Source organism: Mustela lutreola, chromosome 2, assembly GCF_030435805.1.
Source record: "Mustela lutreola isolate mMusLut2 chromosome 2, mMusLut2.pri, whole genome shotgun sequence".
NCBI lineage: Eukaryota > Metazoa > Chordata > Mammalia > Carnivora > Mustelidae > Mustela > Mustela lutreola.
Window position 1 is genome coordinate 89,406,837 of NC_081291.1, and position 24,355 is coordinate 89,431,191.

General features: G+C 38.9%; 2 protein-coding genes across 2 annotated transcripts; both read right to left on the reverse strand.

The window, feature by feature from the left end:
- Window positions 1–20,450: 20,450 nt before the first annotated feature.
- Window positions 20,451–21,031, reverse strand: LOC131825829 (ribosome biogenesis protein NSA2 homolog). Its single transcript, XM_059165201.1, has one exon. It carries the CDS (start codon window positions 21,029–21,031, stop codon window positions 20,561–20,563), a length of 471 nt encoding a protein of 156 aa, XP_059021184.1. The 3' UTR covers window positions 20,451–20,560.
- On the reverse strand, window positions 20,887–21,432 carry LOC131825830 (ribosome biogenesis protein NSA2 homolog). The gene has a single exon (XM_059165202.1). It carries the CDS (start codon window positions 21,341–21,343, stop codon window positions 21,050–21,052), a length of 294 nt encoding a protein of 97 aa, XP_059021185.1. The 5' UTR covers window positions 21,344–21,432; the 3' UTR covers window positions 20,887–21,049.
- Between the last annotated feature and the right edge of the window lie 2,923 nt (window positions 21,433–24,355).

Genomic DNA, 24,355 nt, shown 5'->3' on the forward strand with positions numbered 1-24,355 from the left:
GACAAGTCTCTAAAATTGTTTTTAAGATGACTCACTTGTCAATTGAACAATATTATTTAAACCTAATTTTCATAGGATTATACACTTACTTTAAAAAACACCCAAATTTTCCTATATAGGAAAATATTATTCTCATCTTCGTGAATATTTTGAACATAGTTCCAAAAGAAAAAACTAAAATTCTTCTCAGTGAACTACCATTGTTCTTGGGTAAGTTATTTGACCCCCGAGCTTAAAGCAGCACCCACAAACAGCTTGCTTATCTATAGCCATCAGCCACGTAGATCATCACACCCATAAAGAAAATTCAGTCATCGTTGACTGTGAAGGACTTTGTGAATGCATATTGATGATTGATAATTTTCAAATTATCAATCATTTTCAAACTCTAGCAAGCATCAGAATCACAAGGATAATTTAACAATACAGATTTCCAGGGGTGCCTGGGTGGCTCAGTGGGTTAAAGTCTCTGCCTTTGGCTCAGGTCATGATCTCAGGGTCCTGGGATCCAGCCCCTCGTCGGGCTCTCTGCTCAGAGGGGAGCCTGCTTCCTCCTCTCTCTCTGCCTGCCTCTCTGCCTACTTGTGATCTCTGTCTGTCAAATAAATAAATAAATAAATCTTTTTAAAAATGAATAAATAAATAAATAAAAATACAGATTACCGGTCACCAAACCTAGAGTTTCTGGTCCCAGTATGTCTGGGGTAAGACCCAAGAATCTATATTTCTAACAAATTCCTGAGTGATGTTAATGCTGCTGGTGTAGGAACCATACTTGGAAAACTAATGTGAACAGTCCTTTCAAATGTACGTATCTGTAAGACACACTAACAGTGACAATGCCACTGATTTTTGCTGATTTCTCATCTACAAGGGCAATCACTTTCCCTCAGTATTTTCTCCTTTCGGATGGGTTCTAACGTTTGTCTCAGCGAGGAGCAATGACATAGGAATTAAGGGGTATCCTAAAGGATTTACAATTTGTTGTAACTATTGTCTCATTCTTTTCCTCTCTGCGGTTGACCCAAGTCCCTGGGGAAAACCAGGTGTGATCTAGCCTCTGATCACATAGCCATCCTAAAATGGAGTAGATTTTTTCCTCTTCTTTATGGACAGAAATATATGTTTGTTAGAAGACTCCAGTGACATTTCCTGCATGGAGATTCTATTGTTCTCTTAATATGAAAGAAGATTGTGGGCTATTAGTAAGCGAAATAAGATGACTTTGAAATCAATGGACCAGGGAGACTTTGTGTTGAATCTGAGCTCTGTGTTAGTTTAATACAGGCAACACAAATCTTTCTAGATATTTTTTATGGAAAAAGATTTAACATGGGGAGCAAGATGCTTGCTAAATCATTTGAAAGAGTTGGAGTATTAGGCATCAGGAAGCCTGATCTAGAAATCCGAAAGCTCTTTCCCAGCACTGTGTCTCAACACCCATGAATCTGGTGATCAGACACTGAAATAGCAAACCTGGACACCTCAACTCCCTTTAGATACAGATCTCCATTACTTTGCTCTTCAAGGAGACAAATGACCTTCACTTCATTTCCGCCTTCCAAAGCTAGGACACGTGCCTCTAATTGATTGAATACAATTTACAGCCAGAATCCAAGCTGTAATTTTTAGATTTCCAGCCTTTGCAGTATAGGAAGATAGTCTAAGATTAAGGACAAATGCAGAAAAAGCTGAGAAATGTGCTGATATATTTTCATGATGATTATCTACTACCATATGAGAAAGTCTTGATTTATTCTGGTAATGTCCTGTTCTTCCTTCTCCTCCTCCTCTTGCACACACACACATATATACACACATACATGTGAGCACAGCTAGGCATGTATCCACCTTCCTCATTTCTGTAAACAGGCTTCACTATCCTTTAATTCATAAATCCTTGCACTAATTTTTATTCTTTTAATCACAATGTTTTCAAACTGGAAGAAACCCAGATCATCTAGCCCTGCCTCCTTCTTTCCAGATGAACAAGATAAGGCCAAAAGGCATATGACTAGTAAGTGGCTGAGCAAGAAGCCATAACCAATTCTACTGTCCTGGACTTATTTTCCTTCCACAAAATATTCCATTTTGCCACTGAACTGTGCTGATTGTTCTTTTCAGGTCCCTTATTTCCATCTCCTCATCTCTACCTCTCCTGTGACCATCTTAGCTCAGGTCTTTAATATCTCAAACATAGATTTAAAAAGAGACGCTGAGACAGAATTCCTGCACTTCTCCACTCCAACTTACCCTATATTCTGCCACTATCTTCATTCTCTGAAAAATCCTTCACTCTGGCATCCCTTACCTTTTTTTTTTTTTAAGATTTTTATCTATTTAGGGGATGCCTGGTGGTTCAGTCAGTTAAGTGTCTGCCTTTGGCTCAGATCATGATCCCAGGGTCCTGAGATTGAGTCCCACATCAGGCTCCCTGCTCATCAGGGAGCCTGCTTCTCCCTCTGCCTGCCACTCCCCCTGTTTATGCTCTCTCTCTTTCTCTCTGACAAGTAAATAAATAAAATCTTTTAAAAAAAAAAAAAAAGACTATTTATTTAGGGGCACCTGGGTGGCTCAGTCAGTTAAATGCCTGCCTACTCTTTAGGTCATGATCCCAGGATGCTGGGATTGAGCCCCGTATAGGGCTACTCTGCTCCTTCCCCCTATTCATGAGATTCATGCTCTCTTTCTCAAATAAAGAAATACAATTTCTTTTTAAATTTAAATTAGAGCAAGATGGCAGAGGTGTAGGAGACCTAAATCTCATGGGATCCTGGGAGTTCAGTTAGATAGTTATCAAAACATTCTGAACACCTACAAACTCAATAGGAGATCAAAAAGAAGAGCAGCAATTCTAGGAACAGGAAAGCGACCACTTTCTGGAAGATAGAATGTGCAGAGAAGTGAATCTGGGGCAGTATATGAGAAGAGAGATCACGGTGGGGAGGGGTCGGCTCCCCGCAAGTGGTAGAGCAGCAGAGCACAAAACAGGAACTTTCAGAAGTCGGCTGCACTGAGGGACGTTGCTCCAGAGGCTAAGCAGGGGGCGGAGCCCTTGCTGGGACAGTGTGGTCTCCAGACCGGATGGTGTCTTGAGAGTGGCAGAGCTCCCAGGTATTGGAGAGGGGAAGCAGGCTGCCGAGAGGGAGCCGAGGAGCGGCTCTCAGCTCGGGGTTACCTTAAGCCATGATCCAAGGCACAGTTAGGCCAGTGCTTTTAAGCAGGGACACTGCACTGCAAGTGGCAGATCCAGGGAGACTCACCTTCCTCTTCCAGGAGGATCAGCGCAGAAGCGCGCATGGCAGGAAACTGCTGTGTTTTAAGACTCCAAACAGGGCCATGTGCCAGAGATAGAAAGGTTTGGTCACAGTCTGGCTGAGCATGCAGTGCGGCCAGAGACCAGGGAGACGGGAGTGACTGACTGCTTTTCTCTGAGGGCGCACTGAGGCGTGGGGGCCCAGAGCTCTCAGCAACTAGGGGTGGGAGATTGGGAGGCTGCCATTTTCATTCCCATCCTCCAAAGTTATATGGAAAGGGTTTGGGGAATAAAAGCTCCCGAGAGCAAAACAGAGCAGATTATTTAGCCTTGCCCCTGGCAAGCATGGTGCAATTTTTCGGGCAAAGACATTTGAGAATCACTGCAACAGGTTCCTCCCCCAGCAGGAACATCCAGCCAAGACCAAGTTCATCAACAAATGAGAACTGGGGAACTCCAGAGGTAGGGGAATGCAACACGTAGAATTCATGGCTTTTCCCCCACGATTCTTTAGTCTTTCAAAGTTAAATTTTTTTAATTTTATTTTTTCTTATTCTATTTTTTTTTAAGATTTTATTTTTTTGACAGAGAGAGAGATCATAAGTAAGCAGAGACGCAGGCAGGGAGTGGGGGAGCAGGCTCCCTGCTGAGCAGAGAGCCTAATGTGGGGCTCAATCCCAGGACCCTGAGATCACAACCTGGGCCAAAGGCAGAGGCTCAACCCACTGAGCCGCCCAGGCACCCCTCTTATTCTATTTTTTAAATTTTTCTCTTTCTTATTTTAACCTTTTTAAACTATTTTATCTTATCAATAATTTTTTAAAATTTTTATTTTTAAATTTTCATTGTTATAGTCGTATTCTATCCATTCATTGTATTTAACCTTCAAATAAGGAAATGACAGATGCTAGTGAGGATGTGGAGAAAGGGCACCCTTCCTACACTGTTAGTGGGAATGCAAGCTGGTTCAGCCACTCTGGAAAACAGCATGGAGGTTCCTCAAAAAGTTGAAAATAGAGCTACCCTACAACCCAGCAATCGCACTACTGGGTATTTACCCTAAAGATACAAATGTAGTGATCTGAAGGGACACGTGCACCCAAATGGTTATAGCAGCAATGTCCACAATAGCCAAACTACGGAAAGAACCTAGATATCCATCAACAGATGAATGGATAAAGAAGAGGTGGTGTATATATACGATGGAATACTATGCAGTCATAAAAAAAAACCCAAAATCTTACCATTTGGATGGAACTAGAGGGTATTATGCTGAGCGAAATAAGTCCATCAGAGAAAGACAATTACCATATGATCTCCCTGATATGAGAAATTTGAGAGGCAGGGTGGGGGATCGTGGGGGAAGGGAGGGAAAAACATGAAACAAGATGGGACGGGGGAAGAAGACAAATTATAAAAGACTCTTAATCTCAGGAAACAAACAGGGTTGCTGGGGGGTGGGAAGGAGGGATAGGGTGGCTTGGTTATGGACATTGAGGGGGGTATGCACTATTCTGAGCACTGTGAATTGTGTAAGACTGATGATTCACAGACCTGCACCCCTAAAGCAAATTATACATTATATGTTAATTTTAAAAAATACTTGTAAATACATTTTGCATAGCTGAAGTAAATGGCTAAGAAATTCAAAATATATTTAGCCTCCTTGGTAATAAAATTCTTGCAAAGTGATTAAAAATTTTTAAATTAAAATTTTAAAATTTCTAAAATTAAAAAAATTTAAAGATTTTATTTATTTGAGAGAGGACAGAGATAGTGAAAGAGAGCACAGGTGGGGAGTAGAGGGAAAAGCAGGCTTCCCCAGCAGGGAACCTGATATGGGGCTTGATCGCAGGACCCTGGAATCATGACCTGAGCCTAAGGAAGATGCTTGACCAACTGAACCACCCAGGCACCTCTGGCAGCCCTTACTTTGATTGCTAGAATAGCTAATATTGCTGAGAGGATGAAGTTCAAATTCCTTAGCTTGGCCCACCAGCAGCCAAACCCTCTTATCTTATCCAGTTTCACTCCTCTATGAGAGGATTGGAACCACAGTCACTTAATGAAAGGCCTGCATTTTAAAGTGCCAGGAGGAACCAAGAACAAGAAGTGGTTGAGTATTAGGCCAAAGACATAATTAGGGGTTAGATTTTATTTTCTTTTGCTCAAGTCAAAAAGACCTGCCAATCAATATATATGAGAACTTGGAATAAGGTACAATTTAAGGCCTAAGCAGAGGAATAAGACTGAATATTAACTCAGCAATGATGGAGCACAAAAACACAGGGCTTTGAACCAAAAGACCCAATTTTTATGTAAAATTCTAACATTACTGAAAACACTTTGAAGCCCATTACTTAACCTCTTTGAGATAACTTCCTTATTTCTATAATGGAGACAATGATTGATACCTGGTAGGAGCGTTTTTAAAGGTAAATGAAATAATATGTATGAAATAATTCAGGAGAGTACCTAGCATGTATTATACATTCATTCTTTTTATTATCTTTTCACTCCTTTATTCCTTTATTCTACAAATATTTATCCAGCAGTTATAATGTGCAAGTACTATTCAAAGAGCTTTCCAAATACTGTGCAAGAATACAGTGAGGAACAATATATATGAAATCCTTGGCCTTGTGGAGCTTCCAAACTAGTGGAAGAGACAGACAATAAATAAATGAGCCTAAATAGAATTACAAACAGGGATGTGTGCCATGAAATTAAAGAATAAAGGAGTATAAGAATGACCAGCATATGGGACCAAATTTAAATTGGGTGTGATTGGGGCGCCTGGGTGGCTCAGTGGATTAAGCCGCTGCCTTCGGCTCAGGTCATGATCTCAGAGTCCTGGGATCGAGCCCCGCATCGGGCTCTCTGCTCAGCAGGGAGCCTGCTTCCCCCTCTGTCTCTGCCTGCCTCTCTGCCTACTTGTGATCTCTCTCTGTCAAATAAAATAAATAAAATCTTAAAAAAAAAAATAAAATAAATAAATTGGGTGTGATTAAGAAAGGCTTCTCTCAGGAAATGCCATTAAAACTGAGGCATAAAGGAGAAGAGGTTAAGTAAGTGAAGGATATGATCAATAAATGCCAGTTATTTTCTCTGCCTGCATTGGGACAAAGAGGTGATTCCCTTTAGTTCTCTTCACGTGGCAATATGGAGGTCAAAACCAACCATGCTGGCTATAAAAGCTGAAAGTGGTCGCCTTGAAGGTGAGGAAGAATGCAGAAGGGTCAGGGATGTCTGGAGCTGGTTCATGCTGGCCCACAAAAGCTGATGGTACACATCAGTTCCCAACTCTGTGTCCAGTTATGTCACATGGGTCACTTGCAATTGGCTATGGATGGTATATTTACAATGTGGAAATTGGCATATATTATAAATGAAAGGCTTTCTTTCTCTAGACAGGTGGTTATTAAACATTAACCACCATGTCACTGGGCAAGGGACTGTTGTACTATTTGGTATTTTGAACTATGTTCTTTGATAAAGATAAAAATTAAATTTAAGAGAAAATGAAAATTTAAACACTGGATGAAAACATGAGATCATTCTAACTATGAGTATTGTATATTAGCCAAAGGCCAGTCATAAAAGCAAAACCCATGCTAGGTATTTCAAACAGAGGTATTTAATATAGAGATTTGACACTCAGGCACTGAAAGGTTGGAAGTGGGATGCTGAGGTAACCTATAGAAAATACCAGGAATGCTACCACCTCCAGAACTAAGAAAGCAAAAAGGATGAGATGTGTTTCTAGAACCTAAAAGTTCTGTGAAGTTATTAGGATAGGAAAAGGCACCCTCACAGAGCTGGTTTTTGCTCAAATCTCTGAGAAGGGGGCATAACCATGTGGGTGCTAGAAAGCAAAGGGAGACCAGGGCTGGACGATAATAGAAGTGGGATTCTGAGGATAGAATGGCAGGTGATAGGACACATGCTTGATTGGGTAGGGATGAGGGAGGGTTGGTAGGGCTGCTCTTCCAAAAGCATGCCTGCTGCATAGGCCACTGAGGGGCAGCTGCAGGCTGATTTTGGAAGTACCAAAGGAAGCTGGACGCTATGGCTATACCTGTCCTCTCTTTCTGGAGGCTTGCAAACCTGAGCTGAAAACCAGGAGAGGACCCATTATCCTCTCCTCCTGCCTTCCAACCTCCAGCCAACACCTCCTATCAGTAGAATGTATCTGGAAGATGTCGTTTTGGAGTCCTACTCCCAACATCACAGAGCAAACTATAAGTGGGGCTGAGAAAAATAGGCAAACAACTAACAAGGTAGTTGTGTATAATTTCACAATTCACAGTTGAAACTCTATGGGACCATAAGGACTGGTTCCCAGGCAAAAGTGGTTAAGTTACATTTTTGCTATCAGAAGAATCAGAAGAGTTTCATAACTTTCTTGGGAGATAATTCTCCATGGGTCTCTTGCAAATCTGCATGTTTTAGGAGCAGGAGCACTGACAAATTTTTTACCCACTATCTTTTTCAAGACCACGTATATAACAGATAGTTTGGAAGGCAGAGATAGTGTCTCTCTCTGGAAGAGAGGAAAGTTGCTTGCTGTCCAGTAGAACAGAGATACTATTTCCCCCGTCTCTTTCCCACCATCCCCCCAAAGCAAATGTTGGAACAGTTGTTTTGCATGAGTCATGAAGGAAAAGATCATGAAAGGCTGGAGTTTTCTAAGCTAGGGTTTCTCAGCTGTGACACAAAGTTACTGCATAGGCATCTACCAGATGTGTTTTACATCACTTTTGTGGAACTTGGGGAGCAAGAGGACCTTATGGGAATATGAAGTTCATGCTGCTTATTGTGTTAGAAGTAATAAGAGTTCTTTGTCTCTGTCCCTGAAGTCCCATGTCTTCTGCCAACATCCATGTGGCAGGCTAACCTATTTGCTCATGACCAGGGTAAGATCTCGGATGCTCTACGGTTCTTGGGAGAATCTTCCACCCAATTTGACAGACATTCACTATGCAGATACAGCTTACCCAGCTTTCAAGGACAGGTCCAGTGTACACAGAGGAGCACACTCTGCCCTCACACAAATTACAATGGAGAGAGAAAGGAGTGTGCTCTTCCACCCCCTCGTCAGCTCCTTCATTGCCACTATCCCACAAAACCTTAGCAGAGTGGAGAACGCTGATACAAGTCAGTTACCATGAGGCCATCTGCTGTCAGTCTTCTGAAATATTAACCATCTTCATCTGCCATTGTTTCCTTTCTTATAGTTGTTTTATTTGGGTTTATTCTTTGCTGAACTTTTGGCAGGATGTTGGAAGGAGTAAGCTGTCAGAGGTCTTCGATCTGCCATACATAAACAGATGTCCCTAAACTTTCATTTCGTATCTGAAGTGCCATGTGTGGTTTTTGTTTCTGCACATATCAGTGAACTGTAATCTGCCCTGTCAAAGGATAGATGCTTTATATCATTTTAGGGATGAAAACGGCATTATGCTTTTACCAAAAAAAAAAAAAAAAAAAAAAAATCCTTCTTCAGGAACTTTATTGCCTTTAGGTGCAAAAAAAAAAAAAAAATGCTTTGACTTGTTAGTCAATTAACATGGACATGCAAATAAGCTTCAGGTCTTTTGGATAGGAAGAAAAACCAGAGGTCTCCATTTATGATCCCCAATGATGATTTGTGGTGGATTCCCTCCTAAAGGAAAAGGCTGAGACTGGGATCTGGCAAATCTGACCCACTTCACAATCTTACTTGGAGCTGGCTGATTTTTTCCCCCCAGAGCTGAGGTGTGATCTCTACAAGTCTCTAACTTTCCAGGAAATAAATTATATCGAACACAATAATCTTACTGAAGCTTCATAACCCTGATCCATCCCTTGCAATGAAGAGAGAAAGCACAGCTTCTGCATCTTCTGCCCGTTAAACGAGATTAGTTTACCTTTCCACCAGCTTAAACAAAATAGCAACTCAATGGTCCTCCTAGGACTAACCAAATAAGAAAATAGTGCTCAAATCAATGTTACTGCTAGGCTTAATAGTTTTTTGATTTTTGGCCTAAATTTTATTGCTGTCAGTTGAGTATCTCTTTTTAAGCAATTCTATTTGCCTCTCAATTATGTGCATATGTTTCATGTAATATATCTCCTTGTGGTAGGCGAGTAAGGGGACACCAAGAATGTCATTGGTTGTTTAGTTTTTCTTGTTATTACAATCAATGGTTTCTTTATGATCATTTTGTTAAACTAGACATTTATTGGGTTTTTTATTTGGGGTTCAGTGAATTCAGCAATGCTGGCCACTAATCTGCATGTTCAGTATTTTCCTCCCATCTGATGAGAAAGTTGGTAACAGTGTCTTTTCATCAAGGTGCTTTTAAGGTAATTTTTATGTTTTTGTTTAACATGGCTCAAAGAGCAACCCAAAAAAATCAAGATACAGATGCTGATTAAAACACATGGCTGTCTGCTTGCCTGCATATTGGCCCAGTGCCTGGAAGGATGGCGCACCAGCAGGTGGGAAGGATTGTGGCTGATACACCTGACATGAGAATGGACTATAATGAAACCCAGGCTGCACTCCAGTGAAAATCAGGGTCTTCGTGTCTTTGACTAAATCACTCCAGATCAAGCCTCTATTATGACAGTAGTAACTAGTGGTTTCAAAATTAAAATCAGGAAGGACTTCAGCATCATTATCATGTTTCCACTTATTGCAGAAAGTTTAGACTTGGGGGATAAAATTGTGAAAAAAAGGAGGAAAGGAAAGCCACTGTGGCAGATTAAGAGCAAAAATGGCTCCAACCCTTTACCATTGCCCTTCACCATATCCTTCTGCAGTGTCCCTGGACTCAGTGGTCAGGGTGCTTGCTGGGGCCAACGGGATATTACTAAATATGTGTAAGCAGCAGCTTGAAAAGACACATACTTGTCTTAACCTGCATGCCTGCACTTCTGTCACCACTTTTGAGAAAATGAGTGGACTAGCCTGCTGGTGGATGAGAGGCAAAGGCCCAGTCACCTCTGTCACCTGGCAAGTGTAAGCCTACCATCTGACACATCATCAGATGATCCAGACTGATGAGCCAAATAAATGCCAGTTCGTTTTGGCCACCAAGATTTGAGGTGGTACTCTAAGCATTATCATGGTGATTAAGAACTACTACTACCACAATTCAATTCAGCAAATAAATATTCATTGAGTGGCCAATAGGCTCTTTGACAATATAAGGATGAGTAAGGCAGAGTCCCTGACCTCAAAGACAGGCTTGCAAACAAATACCTTAATGTAGGGTAGTGTTAAATTCAAGTGCAGATATCTTGCTAAGAAGGCATTATTCAGTTTCAACGATTAGAAAGAATGCTTAAAATGTGGGAACTTATTGTATTACAAGTGGGTACACACACACACATATCACCTGCACAGTAGGGGACATACAATCAAGGAAACCTGCTCAAACTACAATAGCAAAGTGGGGTGTTTACTAGTCTGATGTCTAAAGTTCATAACCTTCACACATCTGTACTTTTGGAGTTGGGGAGAGGTTTTTCTGCCATCTTAAGCCCCAGTCAGAAGGTCAATTATCCTATCAATGGGAAGGAAATAAAATACTACCTGCTTCATCAAGGTTTGTGCAAAACTGTAAATAACTAAGGGAAAGAACACAGGGCGGGCTAGCTGGAGAATAGGGAAGGATCCAGTTAGAAAGATGAGTTGAAGCATCCTTGTCTAGTATCTTTTAACTCGAAGTGCCATTCATTGATCAGCAGTATAGGCTTTACCTGTGAACTCATTAGAAATCCAGATGTCAAACCCCATCCCAGACATACTGAATCAGAATCTTTATTATAAAAAGGATCCCAGGTGATTTTGATGCAGTTAAAATTTGAGATTAAAGTTTGAGAAGAACTGGTCTAGTCCACATTGCCAGAAATGATCGCCAAGTGGCTTAGGCAAGGACAGAGGTATAGGAGCAAATGAAAGCCTCAGTCTTTTACAGGATACATTTGAATAAATAATATGGAGATAATAAATATCATTTTAAAAATAAAAGAAATGTAATAGAAATATTAAGTTGCTATAGCATCAAACAGTAATCAAAGAGACCATTTCAAAAGATGCTTTTCAACCTGAGGGATGATATGTAACAGAGGACAGTGAAATCCATTTAAGTCCATTTCTCCACCCTGGCTACACATCAGATGATTCCCCCATGATTGGAGTTTGCTTCTTTAAAATCCCAATGCCCAGGTCCTTCCCCAGATCAATTAAATCACAATCTTCAGTTGGTGGCAACTGAAGGGAGCAGGGACAAAGGATGGACTCAGGCATAAGTATTTTTAAAGCTCCCTAAGTGATCTTAATGTACAGCCAAATTTGAGAACCACTTTGAGAACGACGGATTCAGGTCACAAGTAGCAATTCTTTTCATAGCTAATGTAGAATATCAATGAGTGGAGTAAAATGGAATAGAATAGAAAAGAAAAGAAAATATCAATGTTTCACTGCCCTTTGCAGTCAGGGTATTATTGCAGGACATTTTGTCCCACATATACATGTATATATAAGTGTATGTGCAACGGATTGCATTATAAAATACATTTCTGATTTTGGTTCACTGCCAAGAATTTTTTAAACTACTGTTTTTTTTTTTTTAAAGATTTTATTTATTAATTTGACAGAGAGAAATCACAAGTAGACGGAGAGGCAGCCAGAGAGAGAGAGAGAGAGAGAGGGAAGCAGGCTCTCCGCTGAGCAGAGAGCCCGATGCGGGACTCGATCCCACGACTCTGAGATCATGACCTGAGCCGAAGGCAGCGGCTTAACCCACTGAGCCACCCAGACGCCCTAAACTACTGTTTTGAAATGAACATTGATCAAGCACATAAGGAAAGATGGAGAAATATTCACAAATGAAGGTCTTAATAAAAAAAGAAAAGTTATATCTCCGCAGAAATTCAACAAGACAAGAATAGTTTAGAACACAAAAATTACAACAGTCCTTGAATAGACAGAAAACAAGAGGAATCTGAAATGTACTGGATTAACTTAGACCACTCTTGTCTGTTCTATGTACTCACGCTTAAGCTAAAGACGGTGGCAATGATACATCATGAACTTTCAATAATGAAGGGTCAATCACTCTCAGTTTGTTATATTCATAAAATCCTAACTTAGAGAAAGTGTTTAGTTATCTTTCAAGAGATAGCCAGAGTATGTGGGTAGTGAAAGGACTAAATCATGTAGGGCATACTCCTTATAACAGTGGTTCTCAACTTTGGAGCCCCCTTGAAAATCTGCTAAGAGCAAAGGGGCTTCTCTTATAAAACTGATATATTCAGTTACACAAAATTTTGCATGGAAATAAAGACCCACCCTCAACCCATTCATGGACCACTTTACAGTGGTGGTGCCCAGATTAAGAGCCCCTCTAAGGATGTAGCTTTAAGAATGCTTATTTCCATGTGAGTGTGCTACAAATTATTCAAATATCCATTAATCGATGACAAGTTGATATGGAGAGTTTTCATCTCACAGAATTAATAAAGCAGGGAACAGATTTAGTAAATGAAGACTTGCAGTAATCAAAGGTGAAGTCCCAGGTGTCCAGTTCTAAGGTTCTGCTAGTGGTGCAATACACCTTGCCTGTGCTAGATAAAGCTTTCTCTACTTCCTTTGTGTCCTTTAGCTCTCTTTTTCTGTTTTAATCTTGTGTGTGTGTGTGTGTGTGTGGTAAAATAGACTTAACAAAAAATTTGCCAACTTATTCTTTTTTAATTGTAATTTTTTTTAGTAGTGTTAGGTACATTCTCATTGTCATGCAGCCAATCTTCAGAACTCTTTCATTTTGCAAAAGTAAAACTCTATACCCATTAAATGAGAACTCCTCATTGTCTCCTCCCCCATGCCTCCGCCTCTAACAATCAGCATTTCCACTTTCTGTCTTCATAAATTTAACTACCCTAGGCACTTCATGTAAGTGGAATCTTACAGTTTTAGGCTTTTTGCGACTGGCTTACTTCACTTAGCAAAATACTCTCAAGGTTCATCCATGTTGTAGCATGTGTCAGAATTTCCTTCCTCTTTAAGGCTGGATAATATTCCATTGTATGTATATACTACAACTTATTTATCTATTCTATAGATGAACACTTGGGTTGCCTCCACCTTTTGGCTATTATGAATAATGAGGTTGTTTTAATCTTTTACAAACCGGCTGCAAAGAAATTCACCCATGAGACTAGGCAGAAAGAAACCTAATTTAGGAGTCTGGAGTATCCTAAAATGAAATAAAGCAATTTCTATAAACTGTCATCAAGGAGGAAAGAAAGTGTAAGCCTCAGATTTTAACCTGTCACACAATAACTTGAAGATGAAATGCTCTTCTCTTACAGAGAAAAGCTACCCTTAAAATGTTTCTTTTTAAAAATATTTCTTTTTTCTTTTCTTTTCTTTTTTTAAAGGTTTTTATTTATTTATTTGTCACAGAGAGAGAGAGAATGAGCACAAGCAGGGGGAGCAGCAGGCAGAGGGAGAAGCAGCCCTAGGGAGAAGGATCTTCTCTCCAGAGGGATCAAGGAGCCCAATGAGGGACTTGATCCCAGGACCCTGGGATCATGACCTGAGCCAAAGGCAGATGCTAAATCCACTGAGCCACCCAGGTGACCCTCTTTATTCTGACTAGAAAAATAATGCCTTTTTTTAAAGTGGGCTCCATGCCCAGCACATGATCAAGAGTCAGACATTCAACTGACCGAATCACCCAGGTGCCCCGAAATAATACGTGATTATAAAAATAATATATATTCACTGTAGAAAATTTGTAAGCTATTAAAAAAAAAAAAGAAGAAAGAAGAATGTCAAAATTGTCTCTGAACTGTCAATTAAGAGATTATCATTGTAAAGATTTTGGTGGATTTCTCCTAGTTTGTCTGCTATCTTATATGAGTGCTATGCAGAATATACATAGCTATAAATAATTTTTTAAAACCAATTGGGATCATACTGCATATAATTTTGTAATTTTGTAATAATCCCTTTTCCATTTACAATACTTGCATTGTTGGTATTGTTATGGTATTATTGGTGTTTTTTGCAAGATCTTAAAATTCTTTGTAATGTCTATGTAATACTCAATTTTATGGAATGATTGTTATAACTATTTAATCATTTTAAAGTTATTTCCAATTTGCCTATTATAATCTTCTGGTAAACATCTTTCTATAAAATCATTATCTGCATTGTTTGTTAATTTCTTTTGGATAGGTAACTGGAAGTAGAATTATTGAGTCCAAGGGTGAGAATTTATATAAATCTCTTGTGTATACCCTAAATTATGGGAGACTTGCAATCAATTTGGCAATAAATATTAAGAAATTTATGTAAATTTACACTTTTGGACCCAACAATTCTACAGTATCATCTTTTATTAGTTTATTTTTGAGACTAAAGAACAATTGCTATTTTTTTCTTTAATTTGCATTATTTGTAAGCTCTATGGCCCTTTGTATTTCTTCTTAAAAGTCAAAACTATGGACACAGTAAAGAGAGTAATAGTTATAAAGGGAACAATTTTATTCTTGGCATATTATAAGTTTCTATCAGGAATGAATGTTCACTTTATTAAATAACTTTTTCAACATCTACAGAGATAAAATTTTTTTGTTTGTCCTAATGGTATGATATGTATATATGATTTCCTAATATTAAAGCATCTTTATATTAGAAGTCTAAATACAACTAAAAATGGCAGATTATGATTTTAATATTACTGATTAATTCCATTTATGAACATCTGTCAGTTGTGGATTTCGATCCTATTACATAAAATTGTGTACTACACTTTTTAGGTTTAGTATCAAAGTTTCATTAGTTTCATAAAATTGATTGAATAATTTTTCAATAAAATTTCCATATCTTTTGCTTATATCCACTTTCTATGAAAGCTAATATATCTTTGCATTTTGCCTCCTTTTTCAAAGAAGTTGCTGATGAATCTATCAAGGTTTCTATTCCTTTCTTTTTTATTAATCTCTGCTTTTAACTTTATCAATTCCATACCTCTATCTTTCCTCAGTTTTTCTGGTTGAGTTGTTTTCCATTTTGTTTGGGGGATTTTTAACATATTACACAAAATTATAACATATTACACAAAAATGCACAAATGTATATGATCAAATGGCAATCATCAGAGTCATTTAATTCCACCTGACTCTTAAAAAAAGGAAGAAATAGTTAAATGCAACATTATTCAATGGAGAGTGGAAAAGGCACAACTTCTGTTTTTGGAGCAGAGTCTAACATATATATGGTAAATCAGCTTTAGTAATTAAGTTTTTCAAACTTGATATATACTATCCAAACTATTTTAGAACTCTTTTGGTTGCAAGTGGCAGATTCCACTTGAACATTCTCAGAATAAAGGAAGACTCATTGGCTAGATTGGATGAAGTTCCTGTAATTTGCAGCCAAAAGAGTCCTAAATCCATAATAATGCATTCTAGGAGGATTTCTCCTGTTTGTCCTACACATTACCGGCTTGTTACTATGCAGTGTCAGTTTTGTCCTTTACTCACTTCTGTGTAGATTTTAATTCTGCTTTTGTACTTGGGATTTTCTTACATTCTTATTTCTCATTTCAATCCTTTTCCTTTCACAGACCTCTTTTATGTCAGTCTTGTCATCTCTGTTCTCTTCACAAGAAGCCATGTTCTTGGGCATCTTTTTTATTATTTCAAGCATGTGTTTAGTTAAATTTTAATGTATTTCTTAGACATTTTATTTTTTCAGAACCACGATCTTCCTTTGAATATTAAAAGGTGGGGTTTCTGTATCCAGATGCTACAGTATTTTCTCAGGAGCCCCTAACTTGTATTTTTTCCTTTCTCTTCATGTTGGCATTTGGAATGCACTATTGTTGGAGCCTGGTGTTTTCCAATAGACTGAGTGAATGTCCTTGACTAGTCTCAGACCTAAACCTGAATGTCAGATTAATCTGCAAAGCCCCTAACGTAGTACATTTTAACCAGGGATGGCACCACCACAAGAGGAGAATTTTGAAATATGGGTAGGCATCTTGGTTTGTGGTCAGCAGACAGGTAGAACCATACTCTTGCCAAAGATATCCAGGCTCTAATCTTTGGAATTTTGTAAATGTTACCTTAAATGGCAAAAGGAACAGATGTGACTAAAGTTATGGATGTTGAGATGCAGAGATGAGCTAGGTAGGTATTATCCAGGTAGGCCCATCTAATCATGAATCTTTATAGCAGAGAAGTTTTCCACCTTTCCAGACTGTGGTCAGAGAGAAGTAATGGTAGAAAGGTCAGAGGGGTGTTACCTAGGAAGGATACAACTGACTTTGAAGATGGATCAAGAGGACCACTAGCCAAGGAATGTGGGTGACCTCTAGAAACTGGGAGCAGCCTCAGCTGACAATGAACAAAAAAAATGAAGGCCTCTGTTCCACAACCTCAAGGAACTGAGGTCTGTCAACAACCCAAATAAACACGAAATAGACTCTCCCTTAGAGATTTTAGAAAGACATGTAGCCTGCTGAGATCTTGATTTAGGTTGATGGAATCTGTGTCAAAATTCTGACAAGAAAACGAAAAGATGGTAATTTGTGTTGCTTAAGAGACTAAATCCATTGTGGCAGCCATAGAAGTGAGACAGTCTTAATGACAGGCAGATTCTATTTTCCAAAGATGACACCATATCTCTCTTGACATTTTTCCCACTGAAAAGTGGGTCATACCCTTGACCTCAAATCTGGGTGGGTTTAGACTCATTATTAGTCAAGAGTTCAGCAGAAATGGTGCTGTGTGCCTTTCAAGGTAAGGCCAACAAACACCATGCCACTTTTCCTTTTCCCCAAAACACTCATCACACTCAGAGCCCTGAATTGCCATGTGTAAGTCTAATTATCTCCAGGTCACCATAGGCAGCGATGAAGACTAACCACAAGAGGCCTTGTGTAGATGCTCTGATGAGCAGCTCCAGGCCTCCAGTCCTCCCAGCCTATATGCCAGATACATGACTGATGGAGATCCAGCTCCCTACCATTCATTTGTCCCCTAGTCTTGGAGTCTTTTCCCCTGAGGCCCAGGTGGGGTGAAGCCTAGAAAAGTCATCCTGATTGTGCCCTGTCCAATTCCTGACCCACAGAATCTGTGAACATAACAAAAACAATTAATTGCTCTATGCCACCATGTTTGGGGTAGTTTGTTGCACAATATTAATAACTGGAATACAGGGGTCATGACTTAAATCAGTGCCCAAGGCCAGGGGAGTTGTCTGTCCCGCACAAAAAAAAGAATCATTTCTCCAAAATTAATAGTGTTGCTCTAATACATTAATATATGTCTACCATCTGATGTTGGATTTTTCTCTTGCTTTCAACATTGGTTGGTCTGACACAGCAGTTTGAAATTCTTATTTGAAGAGTGTAACATATGAGCAAGGTCTACTCACCCATCAGGCAGCCTTCTTCATGTTCTTCTCTCTCTACCCCATTTACCCATTTATAGCACTTTTCACTGGGTTAACTAAAAATCCCAATATTTAACCTGTTGCCTTGCCCCTCTTTCTGCCGTGTTGTTTCTGGGAGTTGTTTATGAATGCCTAGAGAGTTAGGTGCTACTGAGATTAGGTGGGGGAAGAGATGGTAGATGACAGAACTCTAGTTCTCACTGGCTCAGTTGGTATTTATGGTGAGCAAAATATGTCCATGTCAGAGTCAAATGCAGATGGGGATAGGGAGGTTACATTCCCCCCCCTGGTTTTTAAAATTCATTTGTTATAGTCTGTGTCAGAGGGAAGAACTCAAGGGAAGTGGTTTAAGAATCTGTCTTCTGTCCATCATCATCGATAAAACAGTTTGAAAATTCCACCTGGACTTTAGCAACTGTCCCTACCTCAATTTAAGTCCACAGTGCCATTGCCTGTCTTTCCTCTTCTCTGTATCGTTGTGGGCATTTTAACAGGAAAATGTAAGGCAGCCTGTGAGACATCTCTAGAAAGTCTCTTTGTGAGCCCAAATTGTAGACATGTTCTTAAAGGCTTTTGCCCTAGGAATAGACCTCTCAATATTTTAACATAAGATATAGAAGTTAAATCAGAGAATAGTCTGATATATGGAATTTAGCTCTTCTCCAGCTTTTCAGGAATACATCTGTTCATGTCTTAAGGCATACATAAATGAATTGATAATTTGATATCAGGAGTTGGCTGCATATGTGACACTTATTATGACACTACAGAATTTGGAAGGAATAGCATTATATTGGAAGGAATAGCATTATGTTCTTTAAGTATTTTTGATAGAATTGTGTTTCAACTTCTGGTGTGTCTATGTAATTTAAATTGAATTTGATATCTAATTAATTAATTAAAGGTAGTATAACATCTAATGTCCTTCAGATAAGCCAAGCTAAATGGCAAGCTGCAGATGATTCCATATTAATCCATTTTAACTGTATAAGTAAATGATAGTCGAGAACGGTTGATCTTTGGAGGGTCTGCAAGTTAAAAAGTAAACAGAAACATAATATGTCAGTTTGCCAGGTTCCTGAGGCCGACTCATTTGTGAGGAAATAGATCCCAACAAAGAACCATCAGTTAAAGAAAACTACTGAAATTTGAAACAAAAACACAGGAATAAAATATTGGCACTATCCATAATACATCTAAAAAAATGTGTTTCTTTTTATTTGGATTACAATATTGCAGCCTTTTTGAATGAAAATTACTTTATTCAACCACCTATTAAACATTCAGTTGTATTATGCTTTACATTACTCGAGGCTTCATCCATAAGATAAAATTCCCAAAGTAATTTTTCTAACTGAACCCATAACTCTTTCATCACCCTCATCCCTGAATATGCATGATTTCCCATTACTGTTTATAGTTAAGACTTCTGTCTTTACAGTATATGGGCACAAAAAGCTATGTTATATTTGCCATGGGAACTATAATTTTTAAGGTCCTTGTGCTTGTAAAATCTTTACCTTTATTATATTACCATAATGTAGATTTTGTATTTTATAGAGGATTACATATCAAGGGAGGATGGTGTTGTACCAATGTATAGCCAGAATTGTTAGTTACGTGATGGTGTGTCTTGTTCTTTTGAAGCATCAGTTAGGGAGCGCAATACAGTGTCACAAGAAACTTGACCAGCTTTGAAGGTTGCTACCTTGTGCTTGCCTTTGCTCATTACTCTCCATTTTTTAGTCTATCTTTATATTGGAATTACTCACCATGTTCTGTCACGGGACTTTGTATTGCCTCCCACTAAAGTAAGCACTTGAGTAAGCACATCATATTGACATTGAACTTAGCCGTATGACTCGCTTTAACTAATAGAACGAGAGCAGAAGTAATATAATAGCGTGTCACTTTTGAGCAAAAGTCTTAACAATTCTTTAACGTTTCTACTTGCTTCATTTTTACTTCTGTCATCTGCCGTGAGAAGAACATGAACATCCCCTATGTAGCTTTGGTCCCAGAATGAAGAAGACATGTGGAATAGACCTGAACCCAGCCCAAAGCCTGGAGTCCAGCCTAGCCCAGTTTGGCACAGCCAACCCCAAATGAGATTATGTGAGCCACAGCCAACTTGCAATCCCTGAACGAGAAAAATAAATGCTTCTGTAAGTTACTGAGATATTGGAGTTGTTTGTTATGCACCATTATTGTAACAATAGCTAATTAATACTTCTCCTGTTATCGATGGTTCTTGTGCATTTGCTGCCCTGTATGCAGGCTTAGTCCTTTTGGCTGGCGATTCAAATGGCTGGAATATCTGGAGCATGCCAAGGACTATATGAGATATTTCTGCTCTGAATTCCCAAGCTAGCAGAGAGATGTTGCATACCTTCAATTTTCATATTTCAGTCACCAGTTTAAAGGACCTCTAGATGGGCATTCATTCATCCTTACAAAATGGTCTGGTGATTTTGGGGTTCAACTAATCCATTTGAATTGTAGGGATCTCTGTGTAGGACTGTCTGCCTTCTTACATTCATGTGTCTGGAGCAGTAATGTATTTGGGCAAACCCCTGGACATTCTCATGAATTAGCATGTGAACCCAAGAAGTTTCTTCATTTGAGTGGTCTAAGTACTTACATCTTTTTTTTTTTAAAGACAGAAATAAAGACCATTTATTTTAATAAATGTCTATTTTAATCCACAATAGAATAAATGCTTCTCTTGATGGCTGCAGATACGTAAGGCTGTTTGGTAGTATCCAGAACCACCACAGGAATGGTTGTTTTCCTGATTGGTGTGTAGTCTTCAGTAATTATAAGGAATTACTTGTCTCGAACTGCTGTCAAACCAGCAGGACTGCATTTATGCATCCATCATTTTCAGGATTGTTGGTAACCTGGGCATATTTTCCCCAAATAAATTTGCCTCCTTGTGTCACAAGGCCCAACTCGCTCACGTTCACGTCAATTACAGTACCGTTGGTAATAACACCCAAAGTTGTATATAGTGGGGATGAAGGATTTTTTTTTACATCAAGTATTGGCAGGCAAAAGGTGGTTTTCAATTCAGATTGTGTTACATGGGCCTTTTTGAAATGTAAGCCCATTGGCCTAATGAATCTTTCATATTTAGGTGGTTTTCGAGTAAAGCCATCTCCAACAAAGTAGACTTTAGTGACCATTCTTTTCCATGCTTTCTTCTTTCTCTTTCCTGTTCGAATAACTTTTAATACTTCTGTTTCTCCCTGGGCTCGAACTTTGGGTAAAGGAACTCCCCATTTTCCCGCTTTCTCTTTTCGTTTTTGTTTAATCATATTAGAAAGTACTTTAGCTCAAGACTGTTCCTCCCTGTCCAGTAGATATGCAGGTACTGCTCCTTGTGGAGTCTTTTCATCATTCTTTTGTTTAGTGTTTCTCTTTTCATGCATGTTGATAGTCTTTTTCATCTGTATTTTCTCAGCATGGCGCTGTTTATGGTAGAGCTTAGCTTTCAGACCAATCATCTTTTTTGCCTTCTTTGAACGTTCATGAGCCTCTCGACCTTCTTTCTTTCTCTTTTTCTCATGGTAATCCAAAGGATAGCCATAGCGCTTCCGGTGTAACTCAATATATTCATTTTGTGGCATGGTGACGGCTGCAGAGCTGTAGGGTGCAGCTGTCGGGGCACAAAGAAGATCTCAGTTTTCGGGTCTCCCAGACCCATGACCTAACCCCACGCCAGTACTTACATCTTATTTGTGTGCTGAATAGACTCTAGAATAGTCCCCAATGATACTGAAGCGGAGAATCTAGGTAAACCATGTACCAATTTAGGACCTGCAGAAACTGGGAGATTATAAATGTATATTGTTCCAAACAGCTACATTTGTGGTAGTTTGTTACACTGCAATAGAGAAATAAAATACTATTCAATCGTGTAGCAAGTTGATGATTTCCATAATGTGATACATATTTACTTTTATTCATATCAAACATTTATTGAATACCTACCAGATGCTAAGCCCTTCTTAAAATATCGCAGATATGGAGATGATACTGTTTACCCCCGAGGAACTCACAGTCCAGGAAGCGTCAGACATTCACGCAGCTGGTCATAACGCAATGGGACAAACATTATAACAAGGATATGAACTAAATGGTATAAGCCATGTTGCTTATTTACACTTTTCTTGGCACAACATTGTAAGCCTGCACCTGGAAAAAATGTGAGGGTCTCATATGGAATACAAACACAATAAAATCACTGTTGAAAGGTGTTTACTAAGGAACCATCTGTACACACCTGACCAAGAAGAAGTAATCCAATGGAAATAAATTCTCTCACAGAGAACAAAAGCTTCAAAGAAATGGCTTCACATAATTGTGATCATGACTCCTTTGTCCTTCTACAGAACTGTTGAAAATCAACACTGATTATCTCCCTCTTACAAGTTCTTTCTCTTTATAGGATAATGTTTTGAGATATAGTGCTTCAGAATAATAAAGCTAAGACATTACTTTTACTGCATTGCCATTTAGGCATATTTGTGGGTATATCATAGAAGTTTGGGCAGTACAACAAAAATAGCTCTGTCTTTTTGATGTCCAAAGTAAAGGCCAGAATTTGCCAATTTTGCATGCAAACCATGAATCCCAATCATTATTGCTATATCTAGAACAATTTGCTCTTTCTTCAGACTGCAGATGTACTTTTCTGATAAAGACTTTTCTAACTGAGACTCCAAGATATAAAATAATATAAAACAATACATACTTTTTAATTGAATGGTTACCAGATGCTTAAATACCTTACTTAATAGTGGGTTATCTCAATTAATGTTCACACCAGCCTGATGAAGTAAAGGTTATTATTTTCCCCATCCATCTCACAGATGAAACTGAAGCCACAGAGTTTAGATAACTTGCTTGAGATTATACCTTTAATTAGTAATAGAACTTGGGATTTGAAGTTGTTCTAGTCCTGATTCTGTGCACTTAACCTCTATCCTGTTTTCTAATGACTCTGACAGTTCCAAGATCTTTACAGGTAACTTTGAGCACGATGTGCTGGTGAAACGAAATAGCGTAATGATGCAAATATGGGCCTTGCAGTGTCAAAGCATATAATATTCTTCATATATCCATAAATATTGACATTGAGTCTTCTAAGAGTAAGTGAATTTATCTGTTCTAAAAAATTAATCTAGACATTCTTTGGTGAGATTCTTCATATATCAACTTAGAATATAATACCTTATATATTATATCAGAGAGGGTAAAGGGTATGAGGCTCAAAAAAAAGATAAGAAACCTCAGTGGTTTAAATAAAGTAGAAATTTATTTCTCTATACTTTAAAGGTGTAGTGGGGCAGTTCAGTTTTGGGATACAGCTTTCCACGAAGCAATTAAGGGGCCTGGTTTCCTTCCATCTTGTTGCTCTGCCAGCTACTATACTCTGCCATGTCTGTGTTCCAGGTGGCAGGAATAAAAAAGAGGCAGTAAAGAGCAAGCAATTTCCTTTTAAGCAAGTAATGTGGAAAAGGTACACATTGCAACTTCTTACACTTCATAGATGAAAACAAAGTCACATGGCCATACCCAGTCACAGGCAGAATGGGAAATGTAGTCTCCAGACAGAGGGCTCTGTGCCCAGTTAACGGGAAAAAAGAGAGAGAGGGAGAGAGAGAGAGAAATAAATTTGGAGGGGAAAAGGAGCCAGCTGTCTATTACACACAGGTAGGCAATACTACATATAAATCAATTACTGGTTTTAACATTTTTTTCTTTTTTTGAGGGGAGTAGGCTCTCTGTAGAATAATGTCATTTTTGTTATTTCATGACTGGGATGAGAGTTAAAATGACTTTAAAGCCTAATATCACTAATCAGCTGGTTGAGCACTTACTGATACCTACTCTTTAATTACATGGTTAGTAAATGGATAATTATTCTATATTAGGTAAGAGCATTTTGAAATTATGTAACTAACAGAAGGAATGTAGTGAACATGTGTTGTTTTGTCTGCCAAAATTTGTCCCCATCTGAGAAATAGCCATGAACTTTCTTTAGAAAATTATCCTCCTCCTTGTGGTTGTCAGCTGGGGAGGAGTGAACCTTATAAATGCTTTCTAAGCAAAACTACCATAAGTAGTTTTTCTCTGCATTCAACTGCTCGGGCTCTTTTTTTTAAAAAAAAGATTTTATTTATTTATTTGAGATAGAGCGATATAGAGGGAGCATGAGCAGAGGGAAAGGTAGGAGGAGAAGTATGGGAGGGGGAAAGGGGAGTGAGGGGGAGAAACAGACTTCCCGCTGAGCAGGGAGCCCAACCTAGGGCTCTACCCCAGGACCCCAGAATCAGTACCTGAGGAGTCGAAGGCAGATGTTTAACCATCTGAGCCATCCAGGAACACCTACGACTACTCAGACTCTTTATTACCACGGTGTAGATTCAGTCCCATGACCCCAGCCCTGGGGTCCCAGTAACATGATCTCTGTCTTGTGTCTCTTCAGCTGGGGATAATATAGTTCCCTTCAGCTGTTGCTAATCTCAGGGCAACCTCCCCATTGCTTGTTTGGGCCTCATCTGCATAACTCAGTCCCTGTATTAGATTCCCTCTGTTATAAATAATTAAAATGGTTTCTAGGCTCCTGGTCAGAC

What these genes read in the sequence shown, in the direction of transcription:
- LOC131825829 (XM_059165201.1), bottom strand. Translation starts at nt 21,031, where the DNA reads ATGATTAAACAAAAACGAAAAGAGAAAGCGGGAAAATGGGGAGTTCCT.
- LOC131825830 (XM_059165202.1), bottom strand. Translation starts at nt 21,343, where the DNA reads ATGCCACAAAATGAATATATTGAGTTACACCGGAAGCGCTATGGCTAT.